General features: G+C 45.2%; 1 protein-coding gene across 1 annotated transcript in view; it reads right to left on the bottom strand.

The window, feature by feature from the left end:
* The window catches only part of LOC311237737 (inositol hexakisphosphate and diphosphoinositol-pentakisphosphate kinase 2-like), a 136,815-nt gene extending 122,742 nt beyond the window's left edge, over positions 1 to 14,073 (bottom strand). The window contains 2 exon segments of the mRNA XM_084325712.1: positions 8,551 to 8,746; positions 13,794 to 14,073. Of these exon segments, the coding sequence (XP_084181838.1) occupies positions 8,551 to 8,746; positions 13,794 to 13,970 (373 nt within the window). The 5' untranslated portion in view covers positions 13,971 to 14,073.
* Between the last annotated feature and the right edge of the window lie 2,556 nt (positions 14,074 to 16,629).

Below are 16,629 nucleotides of genomic sequence, written 5' to 3'. Positions count from 1 at the left end.
GCAGGATTCCTCCAGACACACGGCCGCTAGACCTGCACTGGAAGGGTTTCTCTGGCATGCCGTCTACAAGTTAGCAGTTAGCCGCTAGACCTGCACTGGAAGGGTTTCTCTGGCATGCCGTCTACAAGTTAGCAGTTAGCCGCTAGACCTGCACTGGAAGGGTTTCTCTGGCATGCCGTCTACAAGTTAGCAGGAAGCCGCTAGACCTGCACTGGAAGGGTTTCTCTGGCATGCCGTCTACAAGTTAGCAGGAAGCCGCTAGACCTGCACTGGAAGGGTTTCTCTGGCATCGTCTACAAGTTAGCAGGAAGCCGCTAGACCTGCACTGGAAGGGTTTCTCTGGCATGCCGTCTACAAGTTAGCAGGAAGCCGCTAGACCTGCACTGGAAGGGTTTCTCTGGCATGCCGTCTACAAGTTAGCAGGAAGCCGCTAGACCTGCACTGGAAGGGTTTCTCTGGCATGCCGTCTACAAGTTAGCAGGAAGCCGCTAGACCTGCACTGGAAGGGTTTCTCTGGCATGCCGTCTACAAGTTAGCAGGAAGCCGCTAGACCTGCACTGGAAGGGTTTCTCTGGCATCGTCTACAAGTTAGCAGGAAGCCGCTAGACCTGCACTGGAAGGGTTTCTCTGGCATGCCGTCTACAAGTTAGCAGGAAGCCGCTAGACCTGCACTGGAAGGGTTTCTCTGGCATGCCGTCTACAAGTTAGCAGGAAGCCGCTAGACCTGCACTGGAAGGGTTTCTCTGGCATGCCGTCTACAAGTTAGCAGGAAGCCGCTAGACCTGCACTGGAAGGGTTTCTCTGGCATGCCGTCTACAAGTTAGCAGTTAGCCGCTAGACCTGCACTGGAAGGGTTTCTCTGGCATGCCGTCTACAAGTTAGCCGCTAGACCTGCACTGGAAGGGTTTCTCTGGCATGCCGTCTACAAGTTAGCAGTTAGCCGCTAGACCTGCACTGGAAGGGTTTCTCTGGCATGCCGTCTACAAGTTAGCAGTTAGCCGCTAGACCTGCACTGGAAGGGTTTCTCTGGCATGCCGTCTACAAGTTAGCAGGAAGCCGCTAGACCTGCACTGGAAGGGTTTCTCTGGCATGCCGTCTACAAGTTAGCAGGAGGCCGGGGCGGCTGGGTGGCGCAGCGGACATTGTGCTCTTCACCAACGCAAGAGACACCGGTATCGAATCCGGCTGTCGGCATTGCCTCCGGCTTGGGCCAGCCGTCATACTAACTCAATTGGCAGAGTTAGCGGGTGGGAAGTCAATGGGTGGTAAACTGGACGTTGTAAACAGCGACTCCTACAGGTCGGTTGGGGTGCCTGCACAGCAGAGACAGGAAAATGGCGGGGGCAGTGTGAGCCTCCCACACGTTACTCCTCGCCAAATGAGAGTCCGCGCTGGCAGGTGAAAAGATGCGACTGGCTGCCTACACATGTATCGGAGGGGACATGCGATGGGCTTTTATCCTCCTTACAACTGGCCAGTGGGGGGCACATGCGAGCAACGATCAAGACAGGAGAGGGGAGAATTGGCACGGCTAAAATTGGGATGGGAGAAAAAGAGGAGAAAAAGTGGATACAAAATAAAAAGTTTGCAGGAGGCCGCTAGACCTGCACTGGTAGGGTTTATCTGGCATCCCGTCTACAAGGGCAAATGGTTCCAAATGAGACGATATCGTCCTTGGTGGATTTTGAGCAGCAGCAGGCATACCGCTCTAAAGATTAATTTCAAATGGAGGGGAGAAATAAAATGTGGCCGAGAGCCATCTCACCGCACACAGACGGCCCGGCAGAACATTAACATATGCCAAGCATCACGTTCTTCCTTATGAACAGTCGGATGAAAACACAAAAAAAACAGATGAAACTCCTCCTCCTTCAATCACAAACCGGTGATCCAATCAGAACAAAGAGTTAAACCGGTGATCCAATCAGAACAAAGAGTGAAACCGGTGATCCAATCAGAACAAAGAGTGAAACCGGTGATCCAATCAGAACAAAGAGTGAAACCGGTGATCCAATCAGAACAAAGAGTGAAACTGGTGATCCAATCAGAACAAAGAGTTAAACCGGTGATCCAATCAGAACAAATAGTTAAACCGGTGATCCAATCGGAACAAATAGTTAAACCGGTGATTAGGGATGCCCCGATCACGTTTTTTGCCACCGATACCGATCACCGATCGTCGTGAGCCATATCGGCCGATACCGATCGTTTTTGATTAAAAAAAAATTTAACGTTATTTTATATTATTTTTATTTTTTTTTATAAAATATATATATTATATAATTAGACTTGTACTTGTATTATCTGCGAGACATCGCCACCACTCAACAAGCTCCACTGTCTGTGTGTACTCTAGTAGCCTCCAGCTACGGCCAGGATTCTCCGGAGCTGCAGCTGGACCTATACTCGAGTAGCCTCGAGCTACGGCCAGGATTCTCCTGCGCTGCAGCTGGACCCTATTGGTATAACGTTACTGTGCTCAGCAAGCCCTCAGCTCGAATACACGTCGAATCAGTGTTATAAGACATTGATATCAGGAGCTATCTGTAGCTACTGCTAGCCGGATATATAACATTAATACAACGCCTCAGTGAATTATTTTGTTCAATGGGACATTTAGTTTTGAACAGTGAACTAACTTGCGTTAACGTGAGCTAACAGAGGTATCATACACGTCTCTACTAGACTATTGCTGGAGCATTTGTTGATATCAGGAGCTATCAGTAGCTAGCCGGCTAGATACCGTTCGGTTAGACAATGCCTCATCATGTATTAAACTAAAAGTGAATAGTTGACTGGGTCATTTTGTAACGGTAGCTAACGTTAGCTCAGGGAGACGCCGTCCTCCCGTCCCACTAGACTATACTAGACCCGTGTTTACATGCGTGCGGGAGGTGCTGGAGGGAGGAGCAGACGCCGCACCACCCGGTGTCTGAGACAGAACTCAGCGAGTGAGATCGGTTTTGACGATCGGCGAAAATAAAGCATTATCACCGATCACCGATCGCATATTTATACTGATTATCGGCCGATAACGATCGGTAGCCGATCGATCGGGGCATCCCTACCGGTGATCCAATCAGAACAAAGAGTGACATGAATGAAGCCCCTTCTGCTGGATACATACAAAGACCTCACCAGACTCTTTCAACTTAAATTTTGGGGTTTTTTGTTGGTGCCCGGCTATCCTAAAAGGCAAAAATACAGTCGCAGCGTAGTGGAAAACCCCCCAAAAGACTAGGGCGGGATCCACAATGGATTAAACGGTGCTAATTGCACCCTTACTTACAAGTCATTATGAATTGAAAATGGGGGACCCTGATGTAAACAAGACAAAAGTCTTTCTCTGGTCTGCATCCCCTTAACAATGGTGTGTATTGAGCCGTACTGTGTATTGTACCCATTCTGCAATCTGTTAATAACATTTTCAATCAATCAATCAATCAATCACCATGCAATCCATTCTTTGTGGATCCCGCCCTATGTTTTCCAATATACTCTCAGTGAATTTCTTGTTGCGTCAGGCTACAGAAAACAAAACGCAGCACTGAGGACACAATCTGGACAAAAGCAAACAATAGGAAATAACAAATAACAGGGAAGAACGACAAACGCCTAATGGGAGTCTCTCCTACTAAATCATACGCCCAGAAAGCCTGTAGGCCACGACGTCCTGAAAAGACCCGCCGCGGAGCAGCAGTTACCCCCTAACTGGTTGGTAAATGATCCCTAGGCGGCCATGGCAGCCGACCAGATCAGATGAGGGCAAAGACAAACAAGGTTTTCTCAGGTCTCTGCCAGACGCCTGTACGGAAAGGGGAAATTAATGGACCCTGTCTGGAAGTCTGTTTATAACAGTTAGCGGTGGAAGACACACGTATATATTACAAACACAAACTCACTGGTGATTAAAATAACCTCGTCGCCACCGGCCCGCGGTGCCGTTATTGACCGGGACAGATAAGCCGGGGACGGCTTCACTTCACTGGGAAATCCCATTAGGAGCAGCGCTGTGCCAACAGGGATCGGCTCACAGGAGAACGTATTGCCACAACAACCAGGGAGGCACTGATCCCAGCGCCGTCGCCGCTCTCTCTGCACTTCACCGACAGTCACACTGGGTGTACGATTGAAACGTGAAATTGCTGCAAAACGCACAGAGTGGTCATCCGATACTTGTCCTGTGTTTCTGTGGGGAGTATTTATGACCAGCGCACCGTGGCCAGCAGACAGCTTGTGAGCGCTCGCTAGTGTTGGCACGAACAAGCACGGCTGTGTGGGGGAGGGGGCAGGGAGTGTGTGTGGTGTGCCAGTGTCAGAATGTGTGTATTCATCATTATGTATCACTATTTGTGCACTTGTGGGTAATAGGTAGGTGTGGAATGTAGACACATGTGTTTGTAACTACATATAGTCTGATACAACCACAGTGTGTATCGCTCCATAACTAAAGTGGTCACAATACCACAATATCACCCCACGATACTATAGCAAGGACCACATGTTTCCCGTTTGGTGGAAATCACAGAATAATCGTATTTAAACAGAATCCAGACATGAATGCAGACGGTTGTGGATATTTGAGCTTTTAGGTCAAGTTGCAGACATGTAATGACCAGGGATGTTCACTCCGCCAGGTGGGGGGTGGTCTGAATGCAGGGTTCCCACAGACACTGCAAAATGAAATTCAAGGACTTTTAAGTACTTTTCCAAGCACTTTTTTCATTTTAAAAGGGCATTTAAAAGGATACAATTCACTTTTAAATGCAGTTTTTATTTTTTTAAGAAAAAAAACGGATCAAATATTTATGGCTTAAAAACTATTTCCGACAATTAGTTACATTCTAGATTAAAAAAAAATTATTTCTTGATTCAGAACTAACTTGATTTGAATTTCAAGGACTTTTTAAGCACCTTGTTAAAAGATTGTCTGTTTTCAAGGAATTCCAGGCCTTGGCTTTTTATTTATTTTTTTATCAAGCACTTTAAGCACTTCAAGGACCTTGTTCGAACCCTGTGAATGAATAACCGGATATGGGACGCTAGGGGGCGAGACAGTGCGAGTGACAAATTTGGCCCCCGATAACGAAAATATCACGATACACAATATCTGCTCTAATCTATACAGTATATATTAGGGCTGACCTTCAAAGCTTTTTTTGGCAATCGAAGCTTCGGGGCCGAGATTCGATTTTAATTCGAAGCTTCGAGAGAGAGAAAGAAAAATATTAATTATAATTTATTTTTATTTTTATTAATTTTTTTTTATCTTATGTTGTGGGACTTGTACAGCACTTTGGTAAACTTTGTTGTTTTTAAATGTGCTCTATAAATAAAGTGGATTGGATTAATTAATTAAGTAGCCCCTTTCGTGACTGTGACGCAGCCAACAAGGTTTCACTCGGCTGCGCTGCCTGGGTGCAGTGGGGCTGCTCTCACAGCCAACGACATGACATTACATAATTATGTTGCAACCTTCGTCTATCAAGCAAACAATTATATTATATTTAATTTATAATTTATAATTATATCAGACAATGCACCTACAAAAGCAGATGATTACAATTAAATTAGCCAACTTGGTAACACATTAGTCCAGGGAGGGGCAACATGGCGGCCCGCGGGCCGCATGCGGCCCTCACCGACGCTCCATGCGGCCCAGTCCAATATTTTTATTAAAAAAAAAAAAAAAATTAAATTATAAATGATATTTGTTTGCATTCGACTAAGAGGTTGGCAGTCGACTATGGCTCCTTTCGATCGATTAGTCGACTATTCGACTAATATGGGTCAGCCCTAGTGTGGACATATTCAACACTGTTGAAAGTGCCATGCAGCAATATGGGGGGTTTGATAAACTGTCCGCTGTTGTTACCGATGGAGCACCCGCAATGAAAGGAAAACACACAGGATTCGCCGGGCTTCTAAGGCAGAGTGGCGTTGAGTGTCCAATGCTGCACTGCATTATACATCAGGTAAGTTCACTAACATAATCTCCATCTATTGTGGGTCACTAATAATCAGGGGTGCAGTAGTCATGCCACGCGGTACCACGCCGTCCCAGCACTTTTCTGAGCAGAAGTACGTGCACAGGCGTACAAAAATGAAACGTTATTTCATCTGATGCAGATCGCATGCACAAACATTGAAGTTGACATTCCTTCTATTGTGCGCCAATAGGAGAGACCACAAGTGTCTCATTAAAGACAGAACCATTATTGGCCCACTGTGGGGGGAGGGTGAATGTCATGCCAGTTTGATAAAGGGTCAATGGGAGGCACTCAGGAATGTTTTGTTTAGTAGCAGGATAAAAGTTTATACATTTAACTAAATCATTTATTATTGCACTTTTGATTTACTGTTGTAGTGAAATGCAGCAGGAATGCTGCTTTGTGTTTGTTGGGCTTTAAGTTCATACATTTATTTTTATAGAAGCCTTAATTATAATGTCATTTTTGTATATACCGTACTTTTCGGACTATAAGCCGCGGCTTTTTCCCCCATTTTTCGACCCTGCGGCTTATATAACGGTGCGGCTTATATGTGGACAAAAATCGAAATATTGCTTTTTTTACTGCATTGAAATGTCATTTGCTAAACTTAATACAACTTGTAAATGAGTTAATTCTTGTTATTTGTCCCAACAGTATTGTGTCCCAATGGGAGTCATTCTCTGTAGAGGTGGGAGTCATTCTCTGTAGAGGTGGGAACTTAAAGCTCAATATAAGAACACCACCCAGAGAATCACAGAATCAGAATCAATCTGTCAATCCTTTCCGTGTCCGGGCCGGGTGAGGTTTCCCGTGTTGAGTCAAATTAAGCCGCAGGCTCCACTCCTTACATATGGTAATTAAACATTAAAACACATGCGGCTTATAGTCCAGTGCGGCTTATATATGTACACATCATTCAATTTAGCTGCTGCGGCTTATAGTCAGGTGCGGCTTATAGTGCGAAAAGTACGGTATTTGGGTTACACAGCAATATTTTCAAATTCAGCTGTATTTATAAATTCATAAAGTTGAAATTAAGCATTACTAAATGCGTTTGAAATGGAATAAAAAATCTGTGACTATTATGGGCTATTTGAGTGATGGGGTACTACTGGCGGGACTGCCGATAAACAATGCGGCCCCCCAGATTGAGTGTGGAAATTTAGTGGCTCTCACCATATACAAAGTTGCCCACCCCTGCATTAGTCATAGCAGCATAGGCATAGCCTTATTAATGTTTTGTGTGGCGTCGCCGTCGTGTACAACGATACTTACGTTTTTTAGGTGATTTGACAAAGATGTTGTAGAGTTGTGATATGCCATTTTCTTCTGGCATATCTGGCACTCGGCTTTTTGGGCATTGTCTTTGCATATTTTAAAGTGTAACCACACGTCTGATGACTTCTTCGTCGACATGTCTGCTGCACATGTCCTTGTTGTTTTCAACACAGATAATCTCCACGTGCTTGTTGTAGAGAGGTGGAGTCGAAGCGCTGCTTACTTTCGTTTCATTGGAATGGAGGCGGGAAGGCGCCGCTTACTTTCGTTTCATTGGAATGGAGGCGCAAGATTTTGGAGACACATTTTTTTTTTTTTTATAAATCTTTTTTTACTGTTTTTTTTTTATGTTTCGAAGCTCGTGCCATCGAACGAAGCTTCGAAGCTTCGAAGTATTTAAGACAGCCCTAGTATATATTGCAAGAAATCTCATCTGGGATACGAAAACGAGATACTGTACCTCAATGTGGTTTTCCCAATAAAGAATTTCAATATATACATCACGATATCTGTGTGACTGAAGAAAGAATACCCATAAAAAAAAGGCAAAAAGCTGGGATTATGTATTTATTTGAAAGTGTAAACACCGCCGTCAGTGGCCTCCATGTTTACGCCTGTACGGCAGCAACGTGAGTGGCATGCAGGTCAGTTCAGGACCGTGACCAGTTCACACTGGAATCTGATATTGGCCACATTTAAAAAGTGTGGAAGGATATGAGGCAGAGCACTACCTTTAGAGTGTTAGGAGATGAGGCAGAGCACTACCTTTAGAGTGTTAGGAGATGAGGCAGAGCACTACCTTTAGAGTGTTAGGAGATGAGGCAGAGCACTACCTTTAGAGTGTTAGGAGATGAGGCAGAGCACTACCTGTTTAGAGTGTTAGGAGATGAGGCAGAGCACTACCTTTAGAGTGTTAGGAGATGAGGCAGATCACTACCTTTAGAGTGTTAGGAGATGAGGCAGAGCACTACCTTTAGAGTGTTAGGAGATGAGGCAGAGCACTACCTGTTTAGAGTGTTAGGAGATGAGGCAGAGCACTACCTTTAGAGTGTTAGGAGATGAGGCAGATCACTACCTTTAGAGTGGAAGGAGATGAGGCAGAGCACTACCTTTAGAGTGGAAGGAGATGAGGCAGAGCACTACCTTTAGAGTGGAAGGAGATGAGGCAGAACACTACCTTTAGAGTGGAAGGAGATGAGGCAGAGCACTACCTTTAGAGTGGAAGGAGATGAGGCAGAGCACTACCTTTAGAGTGGAAGGAGATGAGGCAGAACACTACCTTTAGAGTGGAAGGAGATGAGGCAGTCGCAGAGCGGCCAGTTCTCCACCGGCTCGTTGAGGATCACCTCCTCCTCGAAGGTCACCACGGTGATGTACTTGAACAGACACAGGCGCTCCAGGATCTCCTTCATGGGCTTGGACTTGGACTTCTTGGACATGGCACAGATGCCCACCACGATCTGCCTCTCCGGGGGCTGTGGGGGGAGAAGTGCTCTGTCAAAACGTGGAGACCCTTTATCACACCCACGCACACAGACCCGATACTAGCAGAGTAGTGATGTGTGTGGCCTGAGCTACAGCTGCACCCTAGGGCTGGACGGTATGGTCTAAAATTTATATCACGGTATATTAACTTATCTTAAAATGTCTATATACATGCTTCTGAAGGGGTAAAACACTGGCAGCTATTACTGTACTATTGTATTACAAGGACATATTTCACATAGTAGTAGAGGTATTTTAAGAACATTTATTGTGCAAATCTGCAATAGAAAAATGCAAAACCTTTTCTCAAGTGTCTGCCGGCAGGTAACGCATATCTTGGGTCGTGTTTTGACCATGTGTTTAAAGCCCTTTCGATCGACAGTTTGAAAAGGAACCATGTCCTTACACAAGTAAACAGTGACAGCGTTTGCTATGTCGGTCCACCGCTGGCTTTTTTTGTCATGGTTGAAACATAAATAATAATAATTTAAAAAAAAAGTATTATGTTACAGCTGCTGAATGTCCATCAATATATTCCTTTGGAATGAAATAGGTTCAAGAATCGAATCAGGATTGTTAGCAGAGGGGGAGAGATAGAGAGAGAGAGATAGAGAGGGGGAGAGAGAGAGAGTGAGGGGGAGGGGGAGAGAGTGAGGGGGAGGGCTGCTAGGGGTGGAGCCGGCGTTGGCTTGCTGAGGCTACATCAACAGGCTGCTAGGGGTGGAGCCGGCGTTGGCTTGCTGAGGCTACATCAACAGGCTGCTAGGGGTGGAGCCGGCGTTGGCTTGCTGAGGCTACATCTACAGGCTGCTAGGGGTGGAGCCGGCGTTGGCTTGCTGAGGCTACATCAACAGGCTGCTAGGGGTGGAGCCGGCGTTGGCTTGCTGAGGCTACATCAACAGGCTGCTAGGGGTGGAGCCGGCGTTGGCTTGCTGAGGCTACATCTACAGGCTGCTAGGGGTGGAGCCGGCGTTGGCTTGCTGAGGCTACATCAACAGGCTGCTAGGAGTAGAGCTAACATTAGCTTTTTGAGGCTACATCAACATTTAACATTACTTAAGATTTTAGCGCGACGTGGGCATTTCAGAATGGCGAAGATGCAAAGCATGTTAGACGATTGGACCCGTCGCAGAGTTTACATTACACATAGAAACTGTGCGACTCGCGAGAGAAGTTGTCACACAGCTGCTGTGTGCAACGCAGGGCTGAAGTGCTAGTTTGCTTCTAGAATTGAAGGTTTGCTCTGTTCCGTCTATTATGAAATGACAATTGCGCGTTGACACGCCCACTACGCAAAGCCTCTGTGCTCCTAAATAATTTTTCCAGTTCGCACATATCTATTTTTAGGGGGAAATCCGAGTGAAATAGTCACACTGTGGAGCCCTGTCTCGGCGGGCTGGCGTTGGCTCCGCTCCTGGCAGCCCCCTCCCTCCACTGTGTTGCTCTACCGGTCACAAGGTATAGTCTAAATCCATACCGTAGCGCAAATTCATACCGTATACCGTTTATACTGTCCACCCCTACTACACCCCCCCCCCTTCCTTTATTATTATTTGTTTCTTTTCTTACTTGTTTTTGCTTTGTTCGTACTGTAGTGTTATTATAAAGTTTGTACATAAAAGAAAATAAAAAAATTTAATAAATACATTTATACAAATAAATAATTTCATTGCTCTGCATGATGCACAGAATCACAAACATTCCCAAGGCCAAGAAAGACTGAGGTTAATGCCAACATGGAAAGACTGAGGTTAATGTTACCGCCCTCCAAATTAAAATAAATAAAAAATGTATTATCGATATTATTTGTATTATCGATTATTAAAATATACCGCGATAATTATCGTTATCGTTTCATCGCCCAGCCCTAAATGTCACCCCCCCCCCCCCCCCGGAAAGACTGAGGTTAATGCCAACCTGGAAATACAAGTCCTACTGGGCAAACTGTGATACATTTGTAGAGATGAGAGTGATCAGTTATTTGAGAAAGTAATGTGTTTTTGGAGTTGACACAAGATAAGACGTGAACCGTGAAAGATTTACCAACCAAGCTCTTTGTTAATCCGAGGGAAGCAACAGTTGTGATTGGAGGATCAAGAAGAGAGTGAGTTTACCTGCCCGGCAGAAATAGAGCAAAGCTCTGCATCACTTTTCAAGCCCGTGCAGCAACAAAGGCTTTCCACAGACTCCCAGAGGCACCATATATACATATTTTCCAGCCTCTGATCGACTGGTGGTTTTGCACATCGTCAAGGCTGTACGCTAACCTTTTTCCCAATGAAAACATGTAGGAGCACACAAAGATATTTAGGAGCAGTGAAAAATGTTCAAGTAACACAGTTTATTAACAAACTATTTATTACATGCATATTATACTATGCAAATATCTGTGCAATAGCACATACAACTTGTTAACATAGCCTATAATTTTTTTCACCTTTTTTCCAATCTAGAAAGTCTGGTTAGAAGTATATTTCCGGGGGGTGCATGATACCCCCCTCTATCTACTAGACTATTATTTATTATCTACAAAGCAGGCATGGCCAGCCCACCCTCACTGTATGCCTTGTGACAAATAAACCTCTTGAATCTTGTCATATTCAATCAGTTTCAGTAACTACAGAACAGTACATGTAATAGACTCACTTGTTGTTGTTTTGTGGTCCAGGCTTGAAACTGTCGAAAGTGTCGATATAAATTCATTTTGTTAGATCCAACACTGTCTGAATGTACAGTATCTCGTGATTAGATAGACTAAATTTATTTGCTTGAACCATTTACATTGGCTGCAACGATACATTGGCTGAGAGAGTGACGTGAATCACTCACAAAACAATGATTTATATTTGATATATTAACGTTATTGTGCATTTTAAACACAAACATGCTTAAAATGAGTAATTATTATTTATTTTAAACATGCTTATTGTATTTTTAGAGTCCAAAATTTTTAAAAAATTAAAAAGAATGTCTTCTTCTCCTTCTCTCTCCACCAGGGGGGGCAGCGCCCGAGCGCCTTCTATGAACCATGCCCGTCAACCATCCCGTTTTTCCCGGGATTGTACTGTATTTCAACCTTCCTTCCCGCCGTCATCCCGTTAAAATATTTTCCTGTATTTTTAAAATTTTTACAAAATGGCTGCAATTCCCCTCCGTGACGACAGGTGGCAGCAGTGTAGATTAGAGCGTTAGCACAGGAAGTCAGACCAGAAGACGGTTGCGACCGGATAAAGGAGTGGTTTAGCACAAAATCTATTACATTCTAGAACTACCTACCTACAAAAGGCAGAAAAGTGATACCGGCAAAGTGGGGTTGTTCCCGGAGAGCTCACTCTCGGCCGTGGTTTCTCAGTGTATAATGTATGGTGCTCTCCCTCAACATGCGAGTAGGGTGAGACAACACCATTCTTTAGTCCAAATAATACCCTACTTTATACTATATTATTGTCAGTAGTTTAATGTAAAGTCAGTATTACATTGGCACTGTTTTAACTTTGCATTTAGTTTACCCATAATCCATTGCTGTATTAGACCCATGTGCCAGTATAAAATTCAATTACGTGCCCCCCTTCCCACAGTGTATATAGAAAGAGACAATAAACACAAAAGTAACATAGGACACAATATACAACACACAGGACTATATAAACAGTGCCTACAATTAAATTAATGAATGAATTAAATAAGAGGTAGAGAAATATCCCGTTTTTTCAAATCCCAATGTTGACAGCTATGCTATGGGCCAGCCACCACTGATGGCATATAGTTGTACAGGCCAATGTCTATGGACCACAACTGCCAAGAGCTGAGCTTCCACACATTGAGAAACTGAAGCAGAGATCGGTCACCATTGAGGACCAAGAACTGGGAGTATATGTAGCAGATGGGGCGCGTGTGGGCCCACAGCCTCTCCCAACCAGGGGAGGAAACCAAGGAAGCTGCTCTTCTTGCCTGCAATTACAAACTGGTGTGGGCACTTACAAGGAAAACAGATAGAGAATCAGACCATCCCAAGCTGGACTGGTTTTAATAGCAGCACCAGGGACCAACAACCAATCACACAAGATATAGTTGTGTATCTGCCAACCATCAATTCACCAGCCACACAGTTGACCACAGTGTTTGAAATCCTGAATCAATCAGAGACAATCAGGAAGGAACTGCATCTAGAAACAATTGTGGTAGTCATGGATCAAGCACTCTATGCGAAAGCCACTGAAATTGCCTGGAAGCACAAAGAGCGCTTCTCCAACATTCTTCTCAGTTTGGGGACAATCCATACCATATGTAATGCCTTAGCCATCCTAGGAAAGCGATTTCGGGATGCTGGTCTAAAGGACATATGCAATGCATAGAGGCTGGAATTGTCGCAGAGGGTTCTGTCAATGGAGTCCTTGATGGTAAACACTATAACCGTGCTGTCAGGGTCCACAAGTACATCTATGAAGCACTGATGCGACTCGCATGGGCAGAGTTCAGAGTTCACACCGTGGGTTGAGGACAGTGTTCCAGAGAAGAGTGGGATGATCAAAACATTCTTGGATAATGTGAAAGACATTGATTGATTGATTGATTGATTGATTGATTGATTGATTGATTGATTGAAACCTTTATTTTAATTCAGGTGACCTCTGAGGTGAGGCCACCTCATTTACAGAACTGCTGAGTGTACAACAAGATAAAACAACACAACAATGTGCAGTGCAATCAGTTAAAAACAGTTACAACATGACATGGCCAGTGACTTGAACCAACAGACGGCGAACAATATGCTGCAACGTCCACTCTTAGCTGAGCTGATAACCCTGTGGACAGACTTTCTGGAACACCTCCGTCACAACAATGGAGAGCTCTCTGCATTCTGGATGTCATACATTGACATGGTAGAGGACGTACTACTTGGCCTTCTGGCCTTCTGCAAATACTTGGCTCTGAGCGTGCATTTTTTTGATTTTCAAAGCGGTCCGCCTTGAAAAAAACGTCGTCTGTGGACACGTCGCCTGAGAAGAGAGTGATACACTGAGGCTCCCTACTCACCGAGTCATACATCTCGTCGTCATCTTCGTCCTCCTCCTCCTCTTCCTCCACGCTCTCGTAGAGGCAGTCGTAGCCCAGGATGCGCCCAGGCTCCATGAGCTCCTCCCCCTCGGCGTCATCGCAGCCCACGAAGAAGCGCGGCTGCTCCCCGCCGTCCGGGGGCTCCCGGCTGGACATGGCTCTGGTCTGGTGTCCCTCTGTCTGTCTGTCTCTCTGTCCCGCTGTCTGTCTGTCTCTCTGTCCCCCTGTCCCTCTGTCCCCCTGTCTGTCTGTCTCTCTGTCCCCCTGTCCCTCTGTCCCCCTGTCTGTCTGTCCCTCTGTCCCCCTGTCCTGGAGCTGCTGTCTGTCTCTCTGTCCTGCTGTCTGTCTCTCCGTCTGTCTGCCCTGGAGCTGGACGAGGGGCTCTGGTCTGCTGTCTCTCTGTCCTGATGTCTGTCTCTCCGTCTGTCTGCCCTGGAGCTGGACGAGGGGCTCTGGTCTGCTGTCTCTCTGTCCTGATGTCTGTCTCTCTGTCTCTCTGCCCTGGAGCTGGACGAGGGGCTCTGGTCTGCTGTCTCTCTGTCCTGATGTCTGTCTCTCTGTCTCTCTGCCCTGGAGCTGGACGAGGGGCTCTGGTCTGCTGTCTCTCTGTCCTGATGTCTGTCTCTCTGTCTCTCTGCCCTGGAGCTGGACGAGGGGCTCTGGTCTCCTCTCCCTTCCTGGAACTGTACCGTACACTATCTCTCCAGTGCTACTCAGAGCTCACCCGCCCACCCCCCCTCCCTCCCTCCCCCCTGTCCTCTCTTCTCCCCCTACCTGCCGTCTAGAGGATGGGCAGGACACTGATGGAAGGAGGGGGGGGGGGGGGGGGGGGGGGGGGGTAGATTAGAGGGAGCTGCTGGGGAAGAAGATGTATTTTTTATCCCCAGTGCATGTCGTCGTCCGTGGCGTCCAGAGCAGAGCCGGGCGTCTGGGCTTCAGAGGGTCACGGCTGTGGTGCTGCTGGGTCCTGCTCCCTGCTGCAGGCCTGCATGGTGCTCTCTCTCCCTCTCTCTCTCTCTCTCCACCTGGAAGGGAAGAGCCACACGCGTTAGTTAGGGATGCAGTGTTTCCCCTAGGATCTCTTTCAGGGGGGGTGGTGGTAGGCCCCCCAAAACGACTAGTGTTGTCGCGGGGCGCAGTAAGGCGGTTGTTAGTATCGGTGCGTTTCTCGACACTGAGCCGAGATGAAACGATGACACATACATTTACAATTATACTACATACAGTAGTGACAACACACATGAACTATTTACAATACAGGGAGGCACATACAACACACATGAACTATTTACAATACAGGGAGGCACATACAACACATAACTATTTACAATACAGGGAGGCACATACAACACACATAACTATTTACAATACAGGGAGGCACATACAACACTCATAACTATTTACAATACAGGGAGGCACATACAACACATAACTATTTACAATACAGGGAGGCACATACAACACACATAACTATTTACAATACAGGGAGGCACATACAACACTCATGAACTATTTACAATACAGGGAGGCACATACAACACTCATAACTATTTACAATACAGGGAGGCACATACAACACTCATAACTATTTACAATACAGGGAGGCACATACAACACACATGAACTATTTACAATACAGGGAGGCACATACAACACTCATAACTATTTACAATACAGGGAGGCACATACAACACACATGAACTATTTACAATACAGGGAGGCACATACAACACTCATAACTATTTACAATACAGGGAGGCACATACAACACTCATGAACTATTTACAATACAGGGAGGCACATACAACACTCATGAACTATTTACAATACAGGGAGGCACATACAACACTCATAACTATTTACAATACAGGGAGGCACATACAACACTCATAACTATTTACAATACAGGGAGGCACATACAACACACATGAACTATTTACAATACAGGGAGGCACATACAACACTCATAACTATTTACAATACAGGGAGGCACATACAACACACATGAACTATTTACAATACAGGGAGGCACATACAACACTCATAACTATTTACAATACAGGGAGGCACATACAACACACATAACTATTTACAATACAGGGAGGCACATACAACACACATGAACTATTTACAATACAGGGAGGCACATACAACACACATGAACTATTTACAATACAGGGAGGCACATACAACACTCATAACTATTTACAATACAGGGAGGCACATACAACACACATGAACTATTTACAATACAGGGAGGCACATACAACACTCATGAACTATTTACAATACAGGGAGGCACATACAACACACATGAACTATTTACAATACAGGGAGGCACATACAACACACATAACTATTTACAATACAGGGAGGCACATACAACACTCATAACTATTTACAATACAGGGAGGCACATACAACACACATGAACTATTTACAATACAGGGAGGCACATACAACACACATGAACTATTTACAATACAGGGAGGCACATACAACACTCATAACTATTTACAATACAGGGAGGCACATACAACACACATAACTATTTACAATACAGGGAGGCACATACAACACTCATAACTATTTACAATACAGGGAGGCACATACAACACTCAACTATTTACAATACAGGGAGGCACATACAACACTCAACTATTTACAATACAGGGAGGCACATACAACACACATGAACTATTTACAATACAGGGAGGCACATACAACACTCATAACTATTTACAATACAGGGAGGCACATACAACACTCATAACTATTTACAATACAGGGAGGCACATACAACACTCATAACTAT

This window comes from Notolepis coatsorum, assembly GCF_963971535.1.
Source record: "Notolepis coatsorum genome assembly, chromosome: 12".
Lineage (NCBI taxonomy): Eukaryota > Metazoa > Chordata > Actinopteri > Aulopiformes > Paralepididae > Notolepis > Notolepis coatsorum.
The sequence above is the reverse complement of the archived record's forward strand: the minus strand, read 5'-3'. Positions and strand labels throughout refer to the sequence as shown.